This window comes from Atheta coriaria, unplaced genomic scaffold (assembly GCF_025399875.1).
Source record: "Atheta coriaria isolate IRGN ID8LTWV9N9 unplaced genomic scaffold, Caltech_Dcor_3.1 hic_scaffold_47_pilon, whole genome shotgun sequence".
NCBI classification, from domain to species: domain Eukaryota; kingdom Metazoa; phylum Arthropoda; class Insecta; order Coleoptera; family Staphylinidae; genus Dalotia; species Dalotia coriaria.
In genome coordinates, this window is record NW_027045489.1 from 24,949 (window position 1) to 50,010 (window position 25,062).

At 44.5% G+C, this 25,062-nt stretch overlaps 1 protein-coding gene across 1 annotated transcript in view; it reads left to right on the forward strand.

The window, feature by feature from the left end:
* The first annotated feature begins 278 nt into the window (after positions 1 to 278).
* Positions 279 to 25,062, forward strand: part of LOC135802723 (Krueppel-like factor 7) — a 34,075-nt gene continuing 9,291 nt past the window's right edge. The window contains exons 1-2 of the mRNA XM_065316338.1: positions 279 to 326; positions 7,151 to 7,790. Coding sequence (XP_065172410.1) covers positions 297 to 326; positions 7,151 to 7,790 — 670 coding nt within the window. The 5' untranslated portion in view covers positions 279 to 296. The remainder of the gene's footprint in view (positions 327 to 7,150; positions 7,791 to 25,062) is intronic.

Genomic DNA, 25,062 nt, shown 5'->3' on the forward strand with positions numbered 1-25,062 from the left:
CGAAAAAGGGTTTATTTGCTTCCATTAGCCATTTTCATTCTACATCGTTCTAATTTGCTACCCCATTTTGCACTCTAACGCACGACCTTGTTTTGCTTGTTCCTTTATTTACCCTTATTTGCCAGCCAACGAGGGTCTTATTTGCTACCAACTGCTGAATAACTGGGGAGATAACTGATATCATGTGATTTTTGGGATTTCTAAACTAATGTTTTCGTTCTCTTTGTTTCAGGTATGGGACATTCTCTCTCGCAACAAATTTGGTCACTGCAAACGCTGACAATATTAATAGTCCAATGTTTTCAATTGATTGGAAGTTCTATTATGTTGGTGACAAAAGATTTTGTGGTCGTAACGAAAATGATATTCATATTGGACCATCCCATCATCATCAGAATCGGTTTCATGGCGATGCCCAATAATAGAATATAACAATGCGCGCGCTGCATGCGCTTCCGTGTATCGGCGCGCATTGTGCTAATAGGATCCTTTGCGAATAGAAATGGAAATGCTCGAATGAAGGATATAGGGATATAGGAATACACACAATGGCGGCGCCTGTGTTTCGAGATTCCACTTGAAAGACACATTGAATATCGCCTCCCGCGCACGCCACAATCTCGTCAATACGTCTATGATCCTTCGTCCTCGACGAAAGCCGGCATCTTCCGAGCCGGTGCGAATGAGCATGGCCTAGGTCTACGAAAAATAAGGAGTTATGAGATAGTGCCGGTATCACCGTAGCGTCCCACTAAAGCCTCGGATTCCGAATATCTTCACATTCAAATAAATCAGATACAATCGCGAGGTTTTACTAGGATTTTCGTATTCTTGTTCGTTTCTTCTTCTCTTATTGGAGTTGAGAATTTAAGGTTGAACATTTGGCTACAACAGTTTGGTATGCAAGTTATTCTATTGCGAAGTCGAATGAAAATATTATCGCTCCCTTGTTCCTGCTGATGCTGGCCGCTTAATCCTGTTTTATATTCTTCGTGAGGATAATAAATGTAATTGGTTCGTAATGCCGCACGGGAAGCTCTGATGGGATGAGTAGATGTCGGGGGTTGTGCAGGGCGGACATTACCTAATTAAAATATTCCCGATTCCGGCGAGAATACGTCTTGCAGGACGCAGGGCGAGCGGCGTAATTCACTTAACGAGATGTGCGTTCCACGTCATCTACGCACCCGGCTTGACTGACGAGCAGGCGGCCATCAAGGATTAAGCATTCAGGATTCATCTTAGCATGACTTCATTTGTCAAGTTACGGTGCGAACACCTCATTTCTTAATTGACTTTTATTTATTTTTCTTTGTCTTCATTAATCATCTCAGATTTTGACTGCAAATTTTACATCGTGACAAGAAAAAGTTGTTTTCTTGCATTTTCATTAGACTAATGCTTTTAAACGAGTTTTTTTCTATTGAGGTCATATTTTTTGTTTCATCTCATTTTCTGCTCGCGATTTGTGGTTTATAAGATTTATTCATTAATAAAGGTGCCTCCTGAGCCTTCGTAGCTTGGGTCATCCGGTTGCGGGGTCTTTACCTTAGAATTTCTTTCATTTTTCGCTCCTAAATGCAACATTTTGAATCAAACTTTACGAGCAAATATTTCCGGCTTTCCATGTTCTCTAATGCCAAGAGGCCCACGGACATAATCCAAGAAAGGCAACCCACTGCGAGGGCGAAAAAATCGTTTTAACTCATGTAAAACCACCGCGGCCCGGAGAAAGGAAGCAAAAAAAGAACGTAACGCGCACCGAAAAACGAAAGTTTTTCATACTTTTTGTATTTCGTATGCATTGCTCCAGACGAAGTTTTACACCACCGGAAGCGGAGGCCACGGTGCGCCGGCAAGAGAATAATAGCCGCCTCGCTCTTTAGCCCTCTTCTTCTTCTGCAGCAGCGGCAGGAGTTTGCCTGCTGCGACTGTGAGGCGGCTGGTCGAGTCCCAGTGCATATAAAGAACGCATTAGGAGGGCAAGGTTTCACCTTGGGTTCTCGTCTCTCACTTTACCTTCGTTTTTTTGCTTTCTGTCCTTTTTGCACTCGTCGAAAGTTGCCTTTGGCGTAAAGGTGTTGGTGTTGGTGCTGCTGGTGGTTTTCTCGCCCCGAAGGAGCTGAGTTACGACCGCCGTGGGTATTAACTCCCGCTAGTAACGACGAGAGTCCTGCGACCGTGGAGTTTTCCAAACTTTCCCACTTTATACGACGCACCCCTGTCCTTCGTGCGGCCCGATCGTAACATATCTGCATCTGCATGGATTAGTTGTGCGAGCGCTGGAAGGAAATCCAACAAATTAAAGACGGTTAAGAAAAAAGTTTGTGTTCCAGAAATTTGCTCATAATGCGTGGAAAATATGAAAATAAAGACTCCACTTAATTCGGGCGGTTACCATGAAGTAAAGGAAGGTGGGGTTTGAAGGGATGTAGTCATGAAAACGCAAAACGCAAAATTCCCGACCAAGAGAGGCCAAAAACGTAAAGCGACCCAATTTGCGTGCGCGGCTTAATAAAATATGCATATGTTATTAAAGTTCCTGCGGCGCTCGTCAACTCACCCTCTCGTATCATCGAGCCGCCCGCACTCCATGCCTGCGCCTAGGGAAAATGACGAATGATAAAAAGCCTAAACGCGTCGTGAAAAACGTTTAAATGTAGTTTTCAACGCTTCTTCACTTTAATAAGTCTCGTTTTGACTAGCAGCCTAAAGCGCTTGTGTATTTTTTCATCATCTTCCCAGCAAATGTGACATCTTTCGTCGCGCGGCGCGCCTCGTCTTGATAGCCGACTCGCGACATATGCATACACCCCTACAGCCGTCTCGTCTGTCATTCACTCGCACGTTTCTTGTGCGTTTCCCATGAAGCTGAGTGGCGTGCGCGCGCGCGCTCCCGACGAAAGTTAATAATGTTTGACGTTGTCACACAGTGCGCGTCTGAGAGGGATGTGTATTTGCTTTAAATTTCGATTCGACGAAACGATTTGAGCGCGTCATGTTGATGGTGAATCTACATACTGGGCGAGCTTGCAAAATTTACCTACATCTGGAAATGAATGTAACAAAATATCAACGTGTGTTCGAATGTGGGTCGTAAGCCGGATGTGTGCTGGTGACATCTTTACTATTTTTGGTGGGCTCGTAAGAAGAGTTGAGTACGGTCCGAGTGTGCTAGTCTCAGCAAAAACTGACTTCTTGTTGGGCCAATGGTTCGGGGCATTAAATTAACTCCCAGTCATTTGGTCTTTTCGTCGTTGGCTGCGATTTTTTTCCTTGTTTTTACGCCACGGCGACAACAAAGCAAAATACTCCTAACGAGTCCTGCGAAAATAGAAATCAAGAGGACGAAGGCGTGAGAGCAAACAATAATTGCATTCTTTTTCTTCGCTTCGCGTTCGTTTTGTCAGCGAACAAATCGCGCAATCATTTCGGTTGCTGCTCGCATCGATATTTCCTTTTTTTGTTCATCTCTTTACTGTATTGTCGTCCTTGTTGATTATTCGCTCCCTCTCGCCGTTCTGTTCTATTCAGTGAGATGTGAGAGATGTGAGGAAAGTGTTGTGATTTCCTCTCGCGCGCCGAGTGTCAATAAAATATGGAATTCCAAGCTGGTAGCCACACATTCAGCCGGCGAACCGCATTCATGCCGCGTCGGTGTCGCGGCGCGTCGGTCGGCGGCTCCTCGTTGGAAATCTCATTAGTGGAATGCGTCACTCGCAGAAAGCGCGCCAGTCTCGAAAGCAAGAAAGTGCTAAAGTTCCTTTGCGCCGCTCGCGCGCGCTCACGAGGCGAAATCTATAGCGGCGTAATAACTCCCCGAGGAGTCCCGCTTCTTCTTTGCTTCCTCCTCTTCTCACCCTCCATACCATCATCGCGCCACAACGTTCTGTTCATCCTGGCGGCGACGGTGGCTGCTGATGCAGTCTCACGACTTACTAGCTAGCTAGCTCGTAGTGTTTTTTTATGTGTGAAATAAAATTCGTTTTCAATACACCGCCAAGCAAGCAAGCACACGAGCATTAAGCTGCTAGCATGGAATGTTACATTTTCGTATCGTTATTTTTTCCTCTTGGTCGCGCCGAAACCACAGCCGTGCAACCACAAAGGAACAAAATGGAAAAATTTTAAGAGTTTTGGAAGATTGGTCCTTCGAACCGGATCCAATTTTATGATTTCATAAAGACTGTATGCACGTTTTCATGAAAATGAAATTCAAGACTGCGCCGAATATTGCGATGCAATGCAAACAGTTTTCAGGCGCGGAGATCAAATATTAAACTCGTAGTTTAATATCCTTACTGTCCGGATGCTCCAATTGCTCCACTCTGCGTTTAACAGTTACAATAGACATTCTCTGTTCTACAAAACTCGCTTGTTTTCGTTCCTGACAGTCTTTGTACATATAAATTGTAATATTCTTAAATGTAATTGTTACTCAAAACAAACATATGCTAAACTAGTTGTTTTACAACTGGCAGAAAATGCATAATATTTTTTTTCGGTAGATGCTTTTATAGTTCGTGTGGTTATTGACATGTTTACATCGAATTGCAACCCTTCCAACCTGTCGCAAGCTACCGGCGCGCATAATGGAAGTTTAAACTTTAATAAACGCTCAAGAATTTGTCGAAAAAGCAGAACGAACACAATTAAAATTGCTCCTTCCGCTCGATCATACCTTATCTGCTCTGGCATGTTGTTCGGTCGCATCCGAGCAAGCGACTCCAATCTTCTTCGTGCCTTTGCTGCTTCTTAGGTTCTTCGATAAGGGCTCGCTCCGGACATTCGTTGCATTCGGCGAATAAATTCAATTAATCAAGTCGAACTTCTCGTCGTCGGCGCGCCAAGCCGGCTCGTGAGTTCATTGTAGCGACAAGTTTTAATTTCGTTTCCCCTCGTGTCCTGCGCTTCGACAGACAGGCGAACCCACCGACGCGGCGAGAAAAAATGAACATGTAAATTGCTTTTCCACTTTTGCGCACTTTGCGCACTCTCCGCCAACGCACAAAATCTAATCGCTGACGAAGACGCGTTCGTAGATAACGCTTAATTAATAACAATTATGTGCTAATGTTTCGCGCCTCGCGACTGACTGACTGAAGGACTCCTTTTGATAAGTTTGTTTGTTTCGTTTGGTCGGTCTTCTTTCCGAACCGAAGCCGAGGGAGAACAAAGCGAGTCGTAGTTTAAAGTTGCCTTGATAAATTATCAAAGTTAAATGAACTTTTTGCGTGTTCATTTATTTTCGCCTAGAAATGTACAATTCGTTTAAGTTCTCGTACAGAGAAAGGCAGTAAAATTAAGACATCGGTCTTTAAACTAGATACATTTATTTAAGAATGTGTTTACTTTTTCATGCGGAAAGTTTTGAAGGCATTTTTTTGTTGGTTGAATGTTGGGGGCAAGCTGTAACAACTTGCATAAGCTTTGCGAGAGACATTATTGACAGCGTTTTGAATGCGAAAGTGGCCCTTTCCGGTTTAGCGGAGGCGGCGGCGTGGAAGACTTATGGTCCTTCCGACACTATATTCATAGGTGTGCTTACGCTCTTCACCTGCACAACCGGTGCGCTGCGGTGCCAACAAGCAACGCTTGTCACTTCTACTTTTCTACTTTTTGCGCCCTGCAACTTTTCGCCTTTCTTCTCACAGCTTGGCAAAAGTTTGCAGCTCGCTTTCTAACATTATTTTGCATAGTCTCGGAAAGTTTCTAGTTTTTCGCGGCTTGAAAAAGGCAAAAAATTGCGCCGAACTTTTGCGGGTAAAAACCGTTCGTTTTTTCGAGACTTTCAGAGGTTGCGACGCGTGAATACTTTGTGGACATGTCGTCACGATTTAAGTAAAGTAGTGACGACAGCTGTGAGCGGAAGTAAATGTATTCGACGAATATTTTTACCTTTCATCAATTTTATGTTCTGCATTTTTATCTATCGGCTATGGTGCGTATCACTTTCTAGGCAAAATTTTATCGCTCCCAGTTTGACTTTGTCTGCCGAACACGAGAATCGCGTTTGCGCGAAAATGGCGCCGCTTTATGCAAAATCATTTTGCGGTTAGCGCACGCACGGAGACGATGCGAGCGCTGGGGGTGGTTAGAGTGCAAATATGTATTGCGTACATTCCGTACGTGCCGAGCATGAGGTGGGTGGGATGTAAGGGCGAGTCATATTTGCAAATTGAATGTTTCGGAAATGTGAAAAGCGAAGCAGACTCGTTTAGCTCAGATTGCACGGAAACACACCAACATACCACCTCTGCCTCTACCTGAATAAAAAGGGCAGGGACGACTACACCAATTTCACCAACACCATAACATTTTTGATAGTATCCTCCGCCAGCGTCGTTTCATTTTTTTGCGATTTGCCATTCTGTATCTACATTATGCACACTATGGATGCGGATGCATGTCGATATGCACATTGGCTTCTTTGTTCTCCCATAGGTGTGCCTTTGCATACGATAGTCAGGCTGCCTCCCTAGGTAAATGGCGACAAGTGTGTACACACTGCCGGCGACGACGCCGAGTTTCGGGAAACAATGTTATCATCGCATGTCCAGGCGCTATTATTGCGCCGCCGGTCGTCGCTGCCGAGTGACTCACATGGCATTTAGATTCATGCACCCACACCCCCCTTGGTAGTCAACGGCAGCCCCCCTCTTTTGACTAGACGCGCATAGTGCGCTCACACACACTGTGCACACACGTTACGAACACATTATTATGGAATTATTCCGATGAGGATTTCCACATGAGTATTGCAAACACCGCAGACGGCATCGATCTATGTCTGGGCTAGTGTGCTAGCGAGGGTTGCAGCCAAGTGGCTTGACCTATCACAAACCTGTTCCTATTAACGTGCTGAAAACAACCCTTGACGAAATTTCACGTTCTTTTGCGTTCCGCATCGAGAGGGTTGCCAGTAGGTATAGAGCCGGTATCAGTACATAATATTGCGTTGGCAGTACTTCCGGTCTTAGATTATAAAGTTTCCTGCTCGCCTGCTTCGTACTAGTCACCAGCGAACTGATAAGGCACGCTTCCTTTTTGGGCTGGTTCGATGCGAGGTGGAAAAGCAATTTTGAGTGCTTTGTGTGCGTGTGTTTGTACATTCGCCGAACTTAACTATGGTTCTTCGTTTCTGTTGCAGACATGTTATGAATTGGAAAAATTCCTCCGGGACGAGCCGAAGGTCGACCTGCAGGCGACTTGGTTCGACTGCCTGGACGATCGGAACATAGACTCGCTGAGTACGAGTTCGGCGGGGTCGGCTTTCTCCTGGGATTCGCCGCTTTCGTGCGCCGTGATCGTGAAGCAGGAGGTGGACGATGAGGACGAAGACGATGATGATCGGTATGAGGGTGTGCGGTCTGATAGCGCCGACGAGCTGCGCACCTTTGCCAGCAGGCTCGTGGGGCGGACGACGTCGACGACGACGCTCACGCCGCCCTCGAGTCCGGACTCAGCCGGCCCCGGCCATAACTCCAACGGTAGCTCCAGCGCTTCTGAGCTGGATCGCTGTGCGCTCCGTAATGTGCAGCGCAATGCCGCCGCCATTGTCCGACTACGGACTACCACCGCCGCCGGGCTTACGCGCATCATCTCCGTGATGCCGCGGCCTCCGACCGGTTCCCCAACGTCGTCGCCGGCGACAGCCGCTGCCGCCAAACATGCCCGCCTCGACCATTCACCCGATTCCAAGCGGCGGATACACAAGTGCCAACATCCCGGCTGCAAGAAGATCTACACCAAGTCGTCGCATCTGAAAGCGCATCAACGAACACATACCGGTAAGTCGCTATATTCCTACTCTCTAAATAGGGGTCAGCTTCCGGTTGGGTCATTAACAATATCACACAATACAAATGCTGACCGCGGGCTGACCCTCCGATGGTTGGTTAATGAAGTTTGTGCTAACGAGCTTGGTCGAAAAAATCTCCTCTGAGGAACGACCCTAAAATTTCGTACATCAGCTAAGTATCGTGCTGGGCGATTTATTATTCCAAGCGTGTTGATACCACGTTCCTATGTTGTCTTGTTAGCTGCTAATTTGACGTGGACTCTGGCATACTAAGCAGAATCTTTGTTTTCTTGATTTCATTCTAACCAGCAGAATTACGACCCATCATTTGGAGATGCAATATGTACTCTCATATAGACCGCGTTTTCAGTACCAGCTGAATCGTTTCGAAATTTACATAAAATTCATCATGCCATTTAGGCTGCTGATCGTGTATGCGTTCCTCAACTGTTTACGCATGTACTGACTCACGCGGAATATCCGCGCGCGCCATCATGTTCCCCATCTTGTGTGGTTTATGCCCACCGTTTAGCTTTGTATATTTGTACGTCTACGTCTTGTTGGTGCGCGGATGCGTACGTTATGCGCGTAATTTATATTTAGGCTTCTCGTTTATATGCAACCGTGTATAGTACACGCCATTGCTGCGAGAGAAAGAGCAAGAGAGGGTGCGTACGCCGAAGATAATGCTTATTTATGTAAGGATCGTGCGGTTAAATTGGTCCGGTTCGTTTTCGTCTCCCACCATCCTCACTCCCTCATCCAGCTTCCTGCTCAAGATGGCGTAGTCCCAAACCTCTGGGACTTTTCTCAGCGACACGTGCCAAGTGTGTATATTGCACGAGACGCGCGCACGTTTAACACACGAGTCACGCGCGCTGACGCGGCTTGTCAACGGAGACTGCAATTTCCTCCCCCTCTCGCATTCCCGAATCCGAAGACCTGCTATGCGATATAACTATCAAAATGTGCCGGTAGTTGCGCAGAAATCAAACCCATGCTGTCACGGAATTTTTTTTCTTGGGTTACATGCAACACTCTGTATAACGTGTATAGCTTGTTAGTTGGTCAGCGAAATAAAACAGGTGACCGTAGCGAGCGTGCCTCGAATACCGCCACGCACAAAAAGCTAGTTCTCTGGTTCAGAAAAAAATACGAAAAATAAAACAGCCGACATGAATGAAGCTCGGCAGTGAACAACAACAACGAACTCTCTTCCATCCCGAAATGGGAGCTGGACGGCGGCGGGTCGGTGGTAATTTGCCGCGCGACTTTGATGGCGAGTGATGTCAACTGATGGCAAACGTGTTCCCGAAATAACCGACATGCGGCCTCGACAACAAAAAATATCCCGCAAACAACGCAGATAAAAAGCGCGAATTAATTTCCTGCCCCTAATTTGATTTAGTCCCGGTCGCACTGAAAAAAAAAGAACGCGTGTGCGCGCGCGAGCGTCTGGGAGAACAAACAAATATAATTAATCTTTTCGGGCGCCGCTTGTCAGTGGAGTCGCTGGAGGGCCAATATTTTTTCGTTATAATGTATGCAGTTTGAGCACGCTAAAAAAATTCCTCGCGCGCGTGTAGGTTAGGTGTATAGGTAGGACGTAAGTAATGTGCGTATGAATAATTTATTAAGGGACTCTTTCGCCCTGTTTTGCAGCCGCGCCATGGGGGGATGAGGAAGCGCGCACCGTCGAGAATACGTAAATAAGTAAAGTTCGGTATAAATCATGATATTTGCTTTTTGGGTGCCATCTACAACCCTCCTACACCCTTCCACCTTCGAGTATAACCCACCTTTGGCCCAGACAAAAAAAAATTGCACACAGTATACAATGAGCACACAAAAAGCTTGTTTGAGCAGGTTTAATGGCTATTATCAAACATTCACCGTACGTTGTCAGTGGTTGAATGGTTTCATTCAAGATGGCGTACGGTACAATCCTGACGTAATAAATAAGGTTATCTCGGTTGATATTTGGTGTGCGAGGGTTTTTTTTTACATTTGAAAACTGCTGGAAAATACCGCACAACGGCATGTTTGTAATGTGGGTTTGATACCGGGGTGGAAATGCGCCAGAAACGAGCGAAAATGTAATGGCTGGAGAATGCAAGTGCCCGCAGGTAACGGCGGAAGCGGCGCGGCCATAATAAGAAGACATTAAACGGGCACCTTTAGATTAGATGTATGGCGCACCGCGAGGAATGCGGGAAATGCGCTTTATCGTCAGGCAGCGTCGCGACGCTCGTCTCAGGCGGAGAGGGTGAAAACCGCCGTCTCCGAGTTATCCTCGTCACTTTTCAAAGGCATCTTCATCTTGAACGTGAGATAGCTGACTGCAGACATCAGACAGTACAGCGTTTCGAAATACCATCCACGTAAGCGGAGCCATTTCTACGGTGAAAATTTATTATATTCGGAATCATAATTTTTTGTGCCGTAATCGATGTGCTGACGAAAAATTGATGGTTGTATTAGGAGGGTTTGCTTTCCCATCAACTTTTCATTTATTTGCTGTCCGAAAATAAGACTGAAACAAAGCAGGAATTAGCAAAACACCTCGACGCGAAGAAAAATCGGTAAAATATGTGCTTCTTCAGGACGAGAGTCATCAATTCCGCTTTGAGGGAGAGGGCAAAAACATAAAAACGTAGGATATCGAAGCATTCATCACGTTCTTGCTTCATTTGAATGACAATTTTGTCGTAAATCACCACCGAACGAACATCGTCTATGGCTGAAAAAAATACAAATAATAACTCACGGAAAAGCATTCGTGTTTGGTATCGGTGTAGGGTGAGGCGCAATTGAGAAGCAATTAAAATTGTTAATTACATTTCCATTTCCAGACGCGCGAAACTCGTCTGGACGTGACTGACGAGTGTGACGACCAACTTATTTGTTTATTAATAGCTTGTTTCAATTAGAAACTTACTTGGGTTGCGGGAGGTAGGTTGTCACCTGATTTCGACTGCAAACGCTTCGATTTTCGGACACTTTTCATTTAATAGTTTTACGATTAGTTTTACATTCGTTTGGCGCAATGTAATTTAACTGTCAACGAAATTTCCACCTGCAATCAAACTTCTACTTTGCTATTGCGCGCGAATCATGTTTATTTTTTATAGTTTGATTGGATTTAACTTTCTCAACACTCGGTATGCAGTGATGTAAAGTAATTTGGTCGTTAATGACCTTATTTTGATGTCCAATTATCACGTCTGGGGATGGGTCGAAGTTACCCGTCGATAAGATTCAATATCAAACGGAACGCTGGGCATCCTCATTAGGGCTTCGTTACGCCGCCATCTCGTGCGTTAATGTCGGTGGCGTCTTTCACAACCCTGAATTTCAGGCCTGAACTAACCGCACGCACTTTCCGCTGCGCGCGTGTGGGTCAGAGTGGCTCTGCGAGTGGTGCTGGCGATTACCATCCGAATTAGTTCAATTAGTTATGATTTATCGCTCGGCTCCTGTACGCCGCGGTCCTGAAAAGGATTACGAGTGTAAACACACTGCGAGGGTTGCTAATAAGTTAAAAGTAAAGTTTATTTTATTTCATTGCTTTAAAAAAGATGATGTTTATGATATTTACTTTTGATGAAGTAATATAAAAAGTAACTGAAGTTGGGTTGCCATGCCGATAGTTCATTATAAAGTAATGATAAATTGTGTAATCATAAAATTCAAAATAATGAATTTCACACTAATAATAATCTAATGAAAATTAATATAATATAATGAAACGATTAATAAGTTATTTTTTAATAATACGCCGTCATTGTTTAATCACTTGGTGAATCGCAAACAATGAATATTCCTGGTGCGGCAATTTCATAGTTTTAATTTAGCACATTGCGCTAAATTAATTGACACTTTAATTGATCAAAAATCGAAGAATCAAAATTCAATCTCTCGCGCCTCCGGCACACGAATATATTTTGCACAAATATAAATTTTAATTAAATTAAAATTATTAAATTAATATCTATTGGGCGTCGCGCGCTCTCCCCACCACTGTGCATCCGTATCACCAACCCACACCGGTGAATACACAAATTAATTAACCTTGCAATATTTCACAATTTCCAACGTGTGGCGCAAAGGCGCATTGCGGTTCTCGCGTTTTGTACGTTTTCACACCGAAATTGAAATTCCCATCCGCAAAAATCTTACCACCACAATATCAAATATTATTTTCTTTTCTAAGTATGAATTTGAAATTAATTCCCTTCGAAGTTTACGTTTGTGTTCAAGGACTGAGGGTGGGTTGAAAAAGTATCAAAGTATCACTTACATGCCGATTGCGCATCCCTTTGATGACGAGTTCTTCGTACTTGGTGCTTTCATTGTGTGTTGCTTCCTTGTTACGACGTTGAGCGTTGTGCGGTGCCGACGGCGGAGAGCCGCCGGCTGAATTCGTCGGTTCAAAACGACCGCACGAACATTCCCAAATGTTCAAGTCTCGTTGTCTCGATACTCCTAGCGACGATAGAGAGGCGGTTTCGGATCGCTGTCCGCCCGCGGCATACGCGACAAGCCCCAGTTCATATTTAATATCGTAAACACAAGAGCAGTGAGATGGCAAGATGGCAAAGCCCACCCAAAGATGGAAACCGATACCGATAACCGGAATGAGGAGGTTTCAGGGTTTCGGCTGTGGTAGTACGTACTTCTCCAATGTGGTTTGTTGTTTGCCATCAGACCTAACAATTCCATGGATATTTCGAACTAGCTTTCAAAATCAAATATGGCCGACCACGAAAACACCAACAAACAAGTTTCGCCAAACTTTTTTCTTATTCTGTTTTTTTGTGTTTCTTGTCGGGTAACAAACTTGAGTGTTGTAACTTTCATCTTGGACATATGGAGTGCACTTAACGCCATTAAAGTTGGCCGACTTAGATGTACACTCACCTACCCTTTTACACTTTCTTCCAACTAATTAATTAGTTTGTGGCCCCATAAAATCTTAGGGCGTGAATATTTACGAGGGATTATTTAAATTGTTGATTTGTTGATACAGACATAAATCAAGTTGAAATTTATTCGTAATTCATGTCCGAGCTGATGTTATTTTTGCATTTGTTTTCCGCTGAAATGTTTGCAAATCTGCATACATTTTTTTCTCTCATACGCGACACACGAATTTTTTCACTCGTAAATTTGCATGTCACATCTCGAATGGCAAACACGCGCTTGCACGCGTGCGCACACCAAGCGGACAAAGACAAATTCAGTTCGTTAAAGTTGTACACGAGTTTTAACAGGATTATTCGTCAAAATCCCGTATTATTAAACACACAACGTGGCGTCGCGAGTTTGCACAATTGCGAAATGCACATACACATAAGTATAAATACATATGTGTCTTTTACTATTTAGCACGCCGCAAGTCGTATGCTAGCTTCCCCTTTTCGCTGTTGCATGCTGTAGTCGTGATGGTTTCTCGAGAGGACGACGACTACCCAAACGTTTTATTAAACAGCTCGAATAAATGCGAAACGTACGTGCTGTGCATATGCACATATGACTTTGTTCTAGCAGAGATATAAAAAATGTGCGCTTAAATTTTTGTCAATATTTACCCGTTACTAGTCGTGAAAGAAAACGCAATTATTTTCAACTTGACAGTTCGTGTTTCGATTCCAAACTGGTTGTTAGTGCAAGTTGTGGGTTGCTATTAAGTTTTCATTTGCTTGTCGAATCAATCTTGTTTTCTAATGCACTTTTCAATTCACGTGTATTCTGTACTCCAACGTCACCTTGATGAAAAATCATCCGAGCGCGTCGAGATGGATCGCCTGTTAATTTTTTCCCGTGCAACAAAACTTTACTTTTTTAAAACACGTGCTAGCGCGCAAAGATTGATCGTTGTTATAAACGTGTCGTTGATTGATACACTGACGACGTGTCAATGCGTCAATGCATCAAGGGTAGTTTCCTCGCCGGAAGTTGAAAGTTGAACATTTCCGCGCGCAAAACCTCAAATTTTTGGTTCGGTACGGTTTTGGGATGGGGCACGGAGTCGTTGGTGTGGTGGGCGCATTGTTGAAATAATTCTGAATGCCATAAATTTCCAGGCACGGAGACAATGGCCGACAATGTCCGCGTGAAGTATGCCATGTGCGCGCGTACCGCGTACATCTTTGGTCTTTCGAAACCCGATTTTCAACCCGCCATCACTTGCTTTCCGCCCAATTTCGGGCCCATTCATCGTCGAATGTATTCGCTTCATTGTTTTATTGTTTTATCGAAATGTATTAGCCCCAAACGCGGGGATATCCATCTCTGCAGGAGGGGATGAGAGAGGCTATAAATTAACTAACACCCTAAAATGTTGCCCTACTGGTCTAGACTGGTCTAAAATCAGAATTTTCTTCCAAAACTCGAGTTATTTTACGAGGTAGTTTACGGTGTTCTTAAAGGTGAAGACGAGACGAGACAGTTTCGCTGCCGATTTAATTTAACGAGCTCGTTAAACCGCGCTCGACGGAGTGCGCACATAAAAGGTGTCTAATTACTGGGCACCGGCGGAAATCGTCCGCGCCGTGCGCCTGACGTTTCCTCTTGTTTGGCATTAATGCGCCTCATAGACAATTGTCGCGTATAATTGCGCACTTTGCGCCCACTTACCGGACTCGTAACTCGCGCAATCATCAACTTCGTTCATCGAAATATGCTTTACCGCCGTTGGCGGACATATTTCGTCAGCGCGAAAATGCTCAAAACGCTTAAAATATTTCGCATTCTTCCGGCGTAGGAGTGTAAAGTGAAACCGCAACGTTCCAGTCATTCTGGCCGGCAGGCGGCTGGTGCTTCCTCTTCAACGGAATGGATGGGCTCACACCCTCCTCCACCTTGCGGGCGGCATTTGCGAAGCAGTGTCAGTTTGGGGGTGCTATCCTCCATTGTTAATAGGAAAACGAACGCTCTCGGGCGGCAAACCGCATGCACGCCAGAGTCTCCGATAAATCTTTTATCTCCGACTGACAAAGAAGGATTCGTAGGCGCGCGCGCGGGCGGGTTGTGCGTTATCGAAATCGTTCGAGAAGCGCCTCGATGCGGAAAGCTTGATGAATGGTCCGGGCGTACGGGGGCACGCAATACAAACTTCTATTTGAGGAGATCTGCCGCAATCTTTGCGCGTTTAAAAAATGTGCCAAATAAAGAATGCCAGTTTGGCACTGCGGTAAACTTTCGAAAAAATAAAATCGATGATTTTTTGCGCTATTGGGGTGCAACTGTCCGATTGAGTGAAAACCGTGAGCGTGTAATACTCAAACTGATTCAAGGGTGTGCAGTTGTAATGAAAAACAAGGATTACGACTCGGGTGGATCGACATTGACGAGCGTTATTGCGGTGTCAATTGATGCCAATTACATCACTTTTAATTAAACTTGCATTCACTGGGCAATTTTTTGCAACACCCTACTCACTTCCGCCCGACCCAAAAGTCTGCAAAATATCAACGTTATCAGCCCCCTGGACGCATTTCATTGGAAATCCCCGCCTGTTTTTGCTTCTTTGTTAATTTTCACCGCTCACCTTCCGAAAAGGGTAAACCACATCTATTTGTTGTCGGCGGTCGAAGCGAGCCTTCCGCGTGTTGCTTAGTTTACTTTCCGTACTCGGACTGGCTAGTTCTCAACGGTTTTCTATTAACCGTCGGGAATGAAACCCCTTCAGCCGAATGAAAGTCTGACATGCACGCAATTGGATTCGAGACTGAAACTCATCCGACGTCCTCACTACGGTCAGTTCCTGGTCGGTGGCAGGTGGCCTTCGTTACTTCGGATTCGATCAGTTACAGCCGAGTTAAATGCTTCTTTTCGATTGCGAAGCAAACATTCCGCGTACTAAGCCAGGACGAACAAGACCATCAACTGACCAATTGCTTTCTTTATTCGAACAGGTTTGCTGACTAAAAAATAACATCAGAGAGCTAACAAATATGAAATATGTTAGAAATTCTTATGCGTGTTGTGGCTTTTTTAAAATCTGGTTTTGCTTTTTGTGGAGATGTGTTCTGTGCGGTGTACATGTTGAGAATTTTATTTATTTTGTCGAAATGTGAAATGTGAAATGCGAAATGTACAAGTAAAGTAGAAGCAAAACTTTTTAAATTAAAGAGTGCCAGGGCGAAGTTTTGAGGTCTTGACGGCACCAACACATTTCTGCTGCGGGCTCGCATTGCTCATACGTATGTAGGTATTTTTTGTGTGTCGTTTTGTTTCACCTCGGAGGGCAGCGGAACCTCGATGGAAATGTTTTGACATACATTTCGCGTTTCCGAAAGTGGTGAGGCCCGACGAGGGGCATTCCGAAAGCAAACTTAATTAAAAATTCCTAATGCCATTCATGCATTGCTCTTGTACTCATATTTTTTTATTCGACGTACATACAGTACATGTTTGAAATAATTCAAAAGTAGCTACAAAAATGCTTTGATAAAAAATTATATGCACAAGATGTAATGTGCTAAGTTTTTTTACAAACAAAAAATAACACACAAGAAAAAACATCGTCCGGCAGCATGTCAGTGGGTTTTTTAAGCGAATATTACATTCAACGCTTGAAGTTTGTTTGTTGTTTCATTCGAACACCTTTCACTTTAACCGTGGCTAAAAAGCTGAAAAGCGTTGATAGTGACGTTGAGTGTGTGACCATTTTTCTAAAAGCGTCGCACTTAAAATATCGCATAATGTAATGTTATTCAACGCCTTTCGGGTTAACAGGCGAGCGTGAGAGAGGCCTCCCAGCTCGTATCCTTCAGCTATCTACGCTGGGAGGACTTTCAATATGCGGGTTTCCAGGGAGCTGGAAAAGCACCTCGAGTATCGAAAGAGCCATCCGCGATCCTAAAAGCGTTTTCCACCGACGACACATATAAAAAAGCACGACGAGTATAAAATAAACTCGGAGTAGATTCGAATTTCACGAAACAAATATTTCAAAAACTGCATTCAACTGCACCAACCAGGAATATTAACGCAAGTCAGAAGTCATTTCCACGTTCTGTTTCTGGCAAAATTTTGATTTAGATTTAGATGTGCAGCATTTGCATAAATCACTATTTCCTAAGATGGATAGAGGCTCTCTGCCTGGTTTCGGGGCAACGCGGCTTTGTATTCCCAAGATGAGCCCGCGATGACGGTAGGGTCTAAGCCTGTGTGCTGCTGCTTGCTGCTGTGCCAGCTCCGGAATGGATCCCTGACTGGGGCTAGACGATTCGTCTCCGTTTTCCTTTCGACAGCAGGAAGAGAGCGATTTGACTACGACTATGACTTTGCACGCACTCGGAGAAGGAGTGATGTACAAGGAGACGAAACACGAAATTAGATTAGAATATTAATGACTTCTTGGAGGCGCGCTGGCAATATCGGCATGCCATGCGCGCGCGCAAGTACGCATTTTCCTTTCGTGGCGACGAGCACGCAGACGAGATATCTTAATGTGTATGCAAATTGACGGATTATTATCAGGAATACTGTAAACAGAGTCAACAGAATAATCATCTCCGCGATGGCAAACGGAGATGACTATAATTAATTACCAAATTTGAGCAGTTAAGCTATTTACAAAGATTTTAAAAGTACTTGAGGAAATCTTTTACTTTTATTTTTTCCTTAGTGGAAGGGGTTGATATGATAGGGGTGGTTCTAAAACTTGGGGATTTCTACTACAACCCACATATGTCATACCTTTAAAACTATTATACGCATGCAAAATTCAAAATTCCAAAACCTAAACGATTCACCACGCGAGAGTTTGTTAGCTGGTGGTGGTTTGGGGTGTAGTGTGCAGGTGACGGCGCACACCCTTGTACCCTCGGCTTGTAAATTGCGGTAATACAGATATGCAAATTGCGCGCCTCGGCTCTGTCCAACTTCACCTCACTCTTCACTCTCTTTCGGCGCGCACGCCATACCTCCCGCATGGATATTCATGAAGGGAGCAGGACCTTCCTAGGCGTGCTTCCTAGACCAGTCACAGGATAGCGGGCAATTTTCCCTCTCGCATCGCCTTTTCTTTCTGCACACTCTACCTTGTTTCACTCCGCGCGCGTGGGCAAAAAAGGGTCTCGTTTTAATTATAGACAAAATTCGGAGCCGGCCACGTCCACGCGACGACGAGAAAATATGGACATTACACGGCATTACACATGCAAAACGTGCGAAACGTGCACAAACACTCCAAGTCCCAAAACTACAAAATAAACTTGGCAACGTTGGCCCGAATGGGTTGCTGCACGATGGAAATGCGTTTTATTCTTGATATTAATGCGTTGTATCAACGTTTGTTTTCATTGTTTATCGCCGCTCTTGAGTTTGAGCGTTGAGCTCTGCCGCTGGTAATGTCTTCCATATTGCAACATGGCACAGAACGCCAGCGTGTGTTGAAAACGTGTAAAACGTTCGAAATGTCAGCGCAGGGGAGAAGTGTGTTATTAAAGAGGTATTTTAACGGCACGCCGCCAGTTTACATTTTACATTTTGCGAGCGCTACAAGTGAGGAAATAAAGGAGTAATTCTCATTACGGGGAAGCATTCGAAAACGCTCAAAATGCGCGGTGGAAAGCGATTTAGGACAAAATACACATGTTACCCCTCAAAATCTAAAATTACAGTCGAGACTTGATAATTCCAGATGTAATTTTAGATTTTTGCGCGGGAATAGTAATTTTTTTTGTTTTTCGTTTTATCGCTTTGTATAAATTGATCCGCCACGAACATAAAGGAGGAACGCCGGGAAATGTGGTGGCGAAAGGTCGATATTGCGGTTTGAAAACTGTTAATAACGCACGTTTACCGCGCGGCCGAACGAACTCAACGTTTTAATATGAAAACCTGTAGCCGTTGTCGGCGAAATGCCCGGAACATAAACGCGCCGCGAACGTGGCAAACGACTAAAAGACCACATCGCGCGCGAGGGCAAAGAACGTGTTTCCTAACGGAGAGAAGAAGCATCCCCACAGCCTTAGAACTCTAGCATTTCATAGCTTGCTGGCGCGATGGTGATGCCGTTTTACCGTTAATGCATGCCGCGTATAGATGTATTTAATGTGCCGTTTAGCAAGAACGCGTGCGGTAATATCCCCAAACCGTGCGCAACCTTCGCATCTTACACCCCCGCCAACATCCACTCAACCCCCAATCGTTAACATTCATTTTCTTTCACAAGAAGACACAGAAATTAAAATTTCAAAGTCGTATAACTCAAATTTTTATTATTTTTAATTTAATTTTAGTTATTATGTGGCGCAGAACGCGATGCGAAAAAGTTTTAAGTTTATGTTGATGGTGGAGTCGCCCGACGACGGCGGAAACATTTGTTCTTTATTGTCTTCAATTAAGGAGCGCTCCGCCGCATTAAATGTTTGTATTTATTGCGAAGTTATTGAATCTCTCTGCTTGTTCTCTGCAACAACGGCGCGTGGAAAGAGCAATGCGATTGCTTTCGACTTCCTCCTTGCAAGCGCCCGCGCAATATTTACTGTTTTCCTTTGGGCTTTTGTGTGCTCATTGTTTCAATTTTGATACCGCTGCATTTTCGTGAGCACATATTTTCGCAAAACGACGCGACATTAACAGTTTTTTTTCTGCTTCGGCCAGACATACGCTCATAACCAAACAGAAATATAATTATAAGTCCAGTACAATCCCCCCAATACTTTAGTTTCATGTATTTGATTGTTTTCCGGTTTCTATGTGCCTCAAATGAAACCGAATCGTAAAATTCCATTTTAATTCTTTCAATTTTGCCCGACTTAGTAAAATAAAATTTTTGTGAAGTCGTATCAATATGAGAATGTGGATTAGATTAACCCACAGCTGCGGAAAAAAACAACGTAAATTTCGTTTCGCGGTTGTGTGCGGCTTACCTTCACAAAAAGTCTCCGGGATGAGCCAATAAGGAATATTTGCGAGGTGGGATTATTCGCAAAACGAGTCACGTATCCTTCCACCGCGCCGCCGTCGACCACGTAGACGTCCCACAAACTTTGAATATATTTTTTATTTTATTCACGGAAATTTATAACCGAATCATGGTTTCGTCCTGCCACTTTGCGAATCCTTCTAGACTTTTCATAAAAGTTGCATAACACGCGCGAAGACCTCAAGGACTTATTCTACGCTGAAAAAGGCATAGAAATTATTTCGGGCATTTTTTCAGCGCTTGAGTGCACAATCGGGAATCGAAGCAAACGTAAAGAAGATTTGTTGTGGGCGATGAGTGTGTGTGCATCCTGCGGTTGCATTAAAGGTGCACCCGAAAGGTGCACTGCAAGTGGCACAGTTCGCAATCGTGCGATTTACAGCCGCATTAGATTAAGCTCGGGCAATTAACACGAGCGAAACGAACCGACCGCTAAAGTGAAATACGGCCGCCCGTCGACGATTGCGAGAATAGGCAACGTTGGGAGGATATCTCTGAGATTCGTTCCTTCTATAGTTTCTCGTTCTCTTCTCGTTGTATAATATAAAGACGGACATAAAACGAAGATTATCTGAGATAACACTCTTGGGTGGAATTTATACCAGTTTTACATTTATTATTTCCAAGTTTATTGTTGCTCATTATTTAAAGGGATAGTTTTAGCTAATGTTTGCCCTGTTTGTATTGTAAATTGCTTTGTGTGTTATTTGAAATTTTTGATTGCAATTGTGTTCGGTGTATTTGTTCTAAGCATCGACAATAATGCAACAATAACACAGAGTTTTTTTCTGTCTATTATTCTAACGAGAGTCGCTAGTGTTGTGCGTTTCTTTTGTTTTTCCACGCGCTGCACACTTTTCATTGCCATTGAAAGCACGCCTGAATGCATACGCTTTCAACGGCGGGGTGGTAGAGGCAGGAATTGCTCGAGTCACTTCAACATTGGCACGTTTTTTCCCCTGGACGATTTCAATACATGGCGAATGGCTGAGTTTGCCAGGAATGCAGCGGCCTCAAACAAACGCCGGCCTGAATATACACAATTGCGCATGAAAATGCTGCTCGGCTACAAACGAGAATGAGCGCTTTTTTCCGCCACAAATACAGCCGCACACACACACACATTTTATGCCCTGTTTGCGTTTCACGTCTAAGAGCAAATTTCCATTTCAATCATTTCAATTAAAAATGAAACACATTCATTCTGCTCGATTAGGTACTGTTACTGCTGCAATTAATAAAGCAGAAATGTTTCAATTGCAGATGTTTGTAGAAAAATCTACAATGAAAGATAAACTTGTTTTTGTTCGCTATTGATGATTGAAATGTTTGAAGGTGGTGGCAAAAATCAAGTGCAGCAGTTTTTCGACGTGCGTTTCACGAGTGCATTTTCTGCATGTGAAGCTGGTCGATTGCGCGCGGGCGGAAATTCACTGATCAGAGCAGGAAATTGCCGTTTGACGGTCGGTTTTCCACCGTGCGGTCGTGCGACTCCAGCGCCTCACACAGATGACGAAGTTGACGAACCGGGAAACGCATTAAAAGGGCGGAAATTCGGAAATTCACGGATTTCCCTGCGTGAACTGAACGGCGTTTCGAGATTTGCCTACCTCAAGATGGCGATATTCGATTAAATATGCCATCGAATAACTTTATAACGACTGACAAAAAACTATGAAATTTAATTTATAAAAATCTTTCAATGATTTTTGTTCAACATTGGTATTTCATTCGGGTTTCAATTAAAAACTTTCAAAGGTAGATTTAGTTGGAACAAAATCCTGTTATGGATAATTGAAATTCACTTGACCGTTAAAATCAATGAATCGGGCGCTCGGATGAAATATTTCACATTAACTAAAGCGTTTTTTGCGTTCTTCGAATTGCGTTTCAAAACTACGTATTAATCAAATACAATCAGCTTATACAAACCCGGTGGAGTGTCCTGAATGCCAGTAGGCGTTCAGTGGGACGCGCCACAAAGGCAGACACAGGTGAGGCATGCACCTGTTGAGTCCTTGAGTTTTCCTCCCGCGCCGAAATACACAACGCGCACATCGAACACGACAGAAGGCACGAAGGCAGGCTCGGTAGCAAGGCGCATTACGACGGTTCGTCCTGCGCTCGGACACACATTCGTGCCGGATTGGGAAAGGATTTGCACGTTTCGCGTGTCGCATGTTTATCCCTCGCTTGTTGCCAAAGGACGAACGCCCGAGCTAATTGTGTAATCCGCTTGTCCGGCACGGGGATAAAGGACGCCACTGGCGGCGCGCTATTGTCCTGTCAAAAATTTTAATATTTTTGTCGCCGGAACGTTTTAATACTCCCCCGGAAGTCTCCGAGTTGGATTAACGCGTGTCCATTCGTGCGTCTGAAAATTAAAATTTGATGTTTTGCACGCCGAGAGGGGCAGAATGGACGAGATGAGCGCACCCGACGGATGAAGGACCAAGGACGAGGGACGACGAGAACAAAACGGCCGGCTAATAACGGGGGCGTTATTTAATTTCGGTTTAATTTCGTTACGCGAAGAATGGACGCTAATAGACGGGACGTCCCGCAGTTTTCAGTTTTTCGTCAGTTTGCGCGCCGTCCTCGAGGCAACTTCCTTCTTAATTTCAGCCAGCTTCCTACTTCCTCTCTCACAGTACGGAGGCGTTATTAATGCGCCTTTTAAATTTCTTTAAACTTTTTGTCGAGCCGAGCAGGGCGCTATTAGCGCGATTGTAATTCTCGTGTAATTTTCGTCCTTCGGTTTTTCTCTTTCGCTCGACTGCTGCCGCCGCCGCCTCGGGCGTGAAGAGCGCGCAGCGCGCCGCTGCTGGAAATAATAAATTTCGACAATTGATCGAAAAGCAATAAGTAATTTCGTGATTAACCGAGCGTGAAATGGCGTCAATAGTCGCGGCTATTGACGCTCTCTCCGGTCGGGAAATTCAGGAAATCCATTAAGGATCCTCCTCGTCCGCCTAGGAGAGGAGAGTTCGCGTAGTCGTCATCGTCGCCTCTTTCGCCTTCGCGAATCGATGCAACAAGAACCCTTTTCATCTCGTTTCATTCTTGACTTTCCATCGAATTTCCACTTGGAATTATCTTCCGACCCAATTGCGTTTTTTACAGTTTTTATTTGGCTATCTCTTAATTTAATTTTAATTTAAGAAGGTGCACGCGTAGATAGCAGAAGTCAGTTGCGGCGATGGCCGCAGAAATGCGTCCATAAATTTTCAACTTTTAATTTCCGGCGTGCGCATCGGATTACCCTATTTCCGCCTGTTTCTTTATCGTTATCCTTATTATCCTTTTACATTAGTTATAAAGAACCACTGGCAAAAGGTGTGTACTGGGACTGCAATGCGCTTACTAAATTTTGCTTTATGAGATGAAAACTTCTTCTTTCTTGGTTAGAAGTTATAAGATGGTGGGTTTGCTGCTTGTGGAAACTAATGTTCTTTGAGGGAATTTTCTGTTTCACTGTTACCTCTGCTCGTTCTTGGAAACTCACAGCGGCTAATTTGAGTTGTTTAGTGAAAACAAGACGCCCAATTAAAGCCTGCTCGACGCGCGAACAAAACAACTTAATATAAACAGCAGGTATCCTAATTTTCGTGGACTAGAGAACCTTACAATCAACAATATCCTGTCAGCATGTTGCGCGTATTCAAAAACAAGATATTCGTCGTTCCTTTCGACGTTACTCAACAATTCGCCGGATTAAATCATTAATAACGGAAGGAAACGAAAGCGAAGAACCGGGTACTTTGTGAAGGGGTTGTGCAAAAAGACGGAGGAATCAGGCGCCCGAAATGAGGGTTTCGTAGCGTGCGGAGGCGCGTTTTCGGATAAATAATGCCGATTTTTATCGCCCGGCTTGCCCCCGCACGCCAAACGGCTGCATATAATAAAGTTGAAACTCGCTCGCTTGCCGCGCCGCGCCACGAGGTCTTATAATTAATAGGCCGCATTAATTGTACAAGTTTAACACTTGAGGAATATAATCCCAGGCGCGCGAGTCGCGGCGTGCAAATGGAAATGTCGGCAAACGCGATCGGCGAAACAAACACCCGAACATCCAGCGGATTTCCAGCGAAATCATCGAAGCGTAGACGAGTTGAGCGAGTTAAGAACAGGATAAGTGTATCCATGTTATAATTAAAGCTTCAAGATTGAATTAAATTGAATCTGTAAGAAGGATAAGGTTTTCTTTCGAATTTAAAATTAGTTTGAAATTTATTGGCTAAAACCACACTGTAGCTGTGTATTTTGTGGTTACATGTGTGCGTAACATTTGTGGCGGTGACATATCCTCAAGAGATGGCCGCCAACCAACCAAGCCACCCCCGCGCACACCGCGGGCATGTTCTGCCCGAGAGCGGCGGACAGAAATTCATCAATCAGATTTGATTCGGGTTTTGCAGCGCGCGATGCGTAACAGGATTTGGGAATTTCGGTAGCTGACCGGCGGGCAGGCACTCTTCACGAGAGAGTCCTCCAACCCCTTTTAGGCCCTCCGCCGCTCCCCGTGCGCGTTTCGTACCCTCTTCGCTCATGTCGGATCGCATATCGCAGCGCCCCCGGCGCCGACGCCAAATACGTGCGTGTACAATGGTCAAACGGTGAGTCCACTTGTGTCCAATGCACCGAAGGACCGGGAAGGTCCTCGTGGGGGAAATAAAATCGATGCGGACGTTGGAGCGGACTTTGTCCTACCGCACGCACCACGCACAACGAATTCTCCTGGCGTAACTTAAAAACGAAACTTTGTAAAAAATTATTTTGATGGTGGCGCATCCTTGAAAGGTTATATTCTTGTACAAGGGATGTGTGAGTATGGCGAGTGTGTCGCCTGATCGTAAAAAGCTTCAATTATTTGGGGTCGCGTCCAAGAAGGGATGGAGCTATAGGTTTTTGCTTGTTTTCGTCCACCAGGCCGACCGGGACACTTGAATGCGCCTGTGATGGACACGTATTGACGGACTTTGATGGTGCCGGCCATCTACCATCATCTCATCTCATCGGCGATATAAAAATCGCAGTTAAATGCGACACGAAAGAAACTCGAAACCAGGATGAACGCGGCAAGAAAAAAGTGTTTTCGATGTGCGACGCGTATCCAGTTTAACGACCACCGAATACACACAACAACACAAAAAACTGAACGAAGTGTGAGTAGGGAAGGCGAAGGAAGAAAAGAAACGATCGTAGAATGACCGAGGGAATGCTCGGAATGTGGGTTACGGCAATAAACACCGATCCTAATCCTGTTCCTTACAATGCAAGTGTCTAGACATGACTAAACCAGAACATAAAAGCCAAA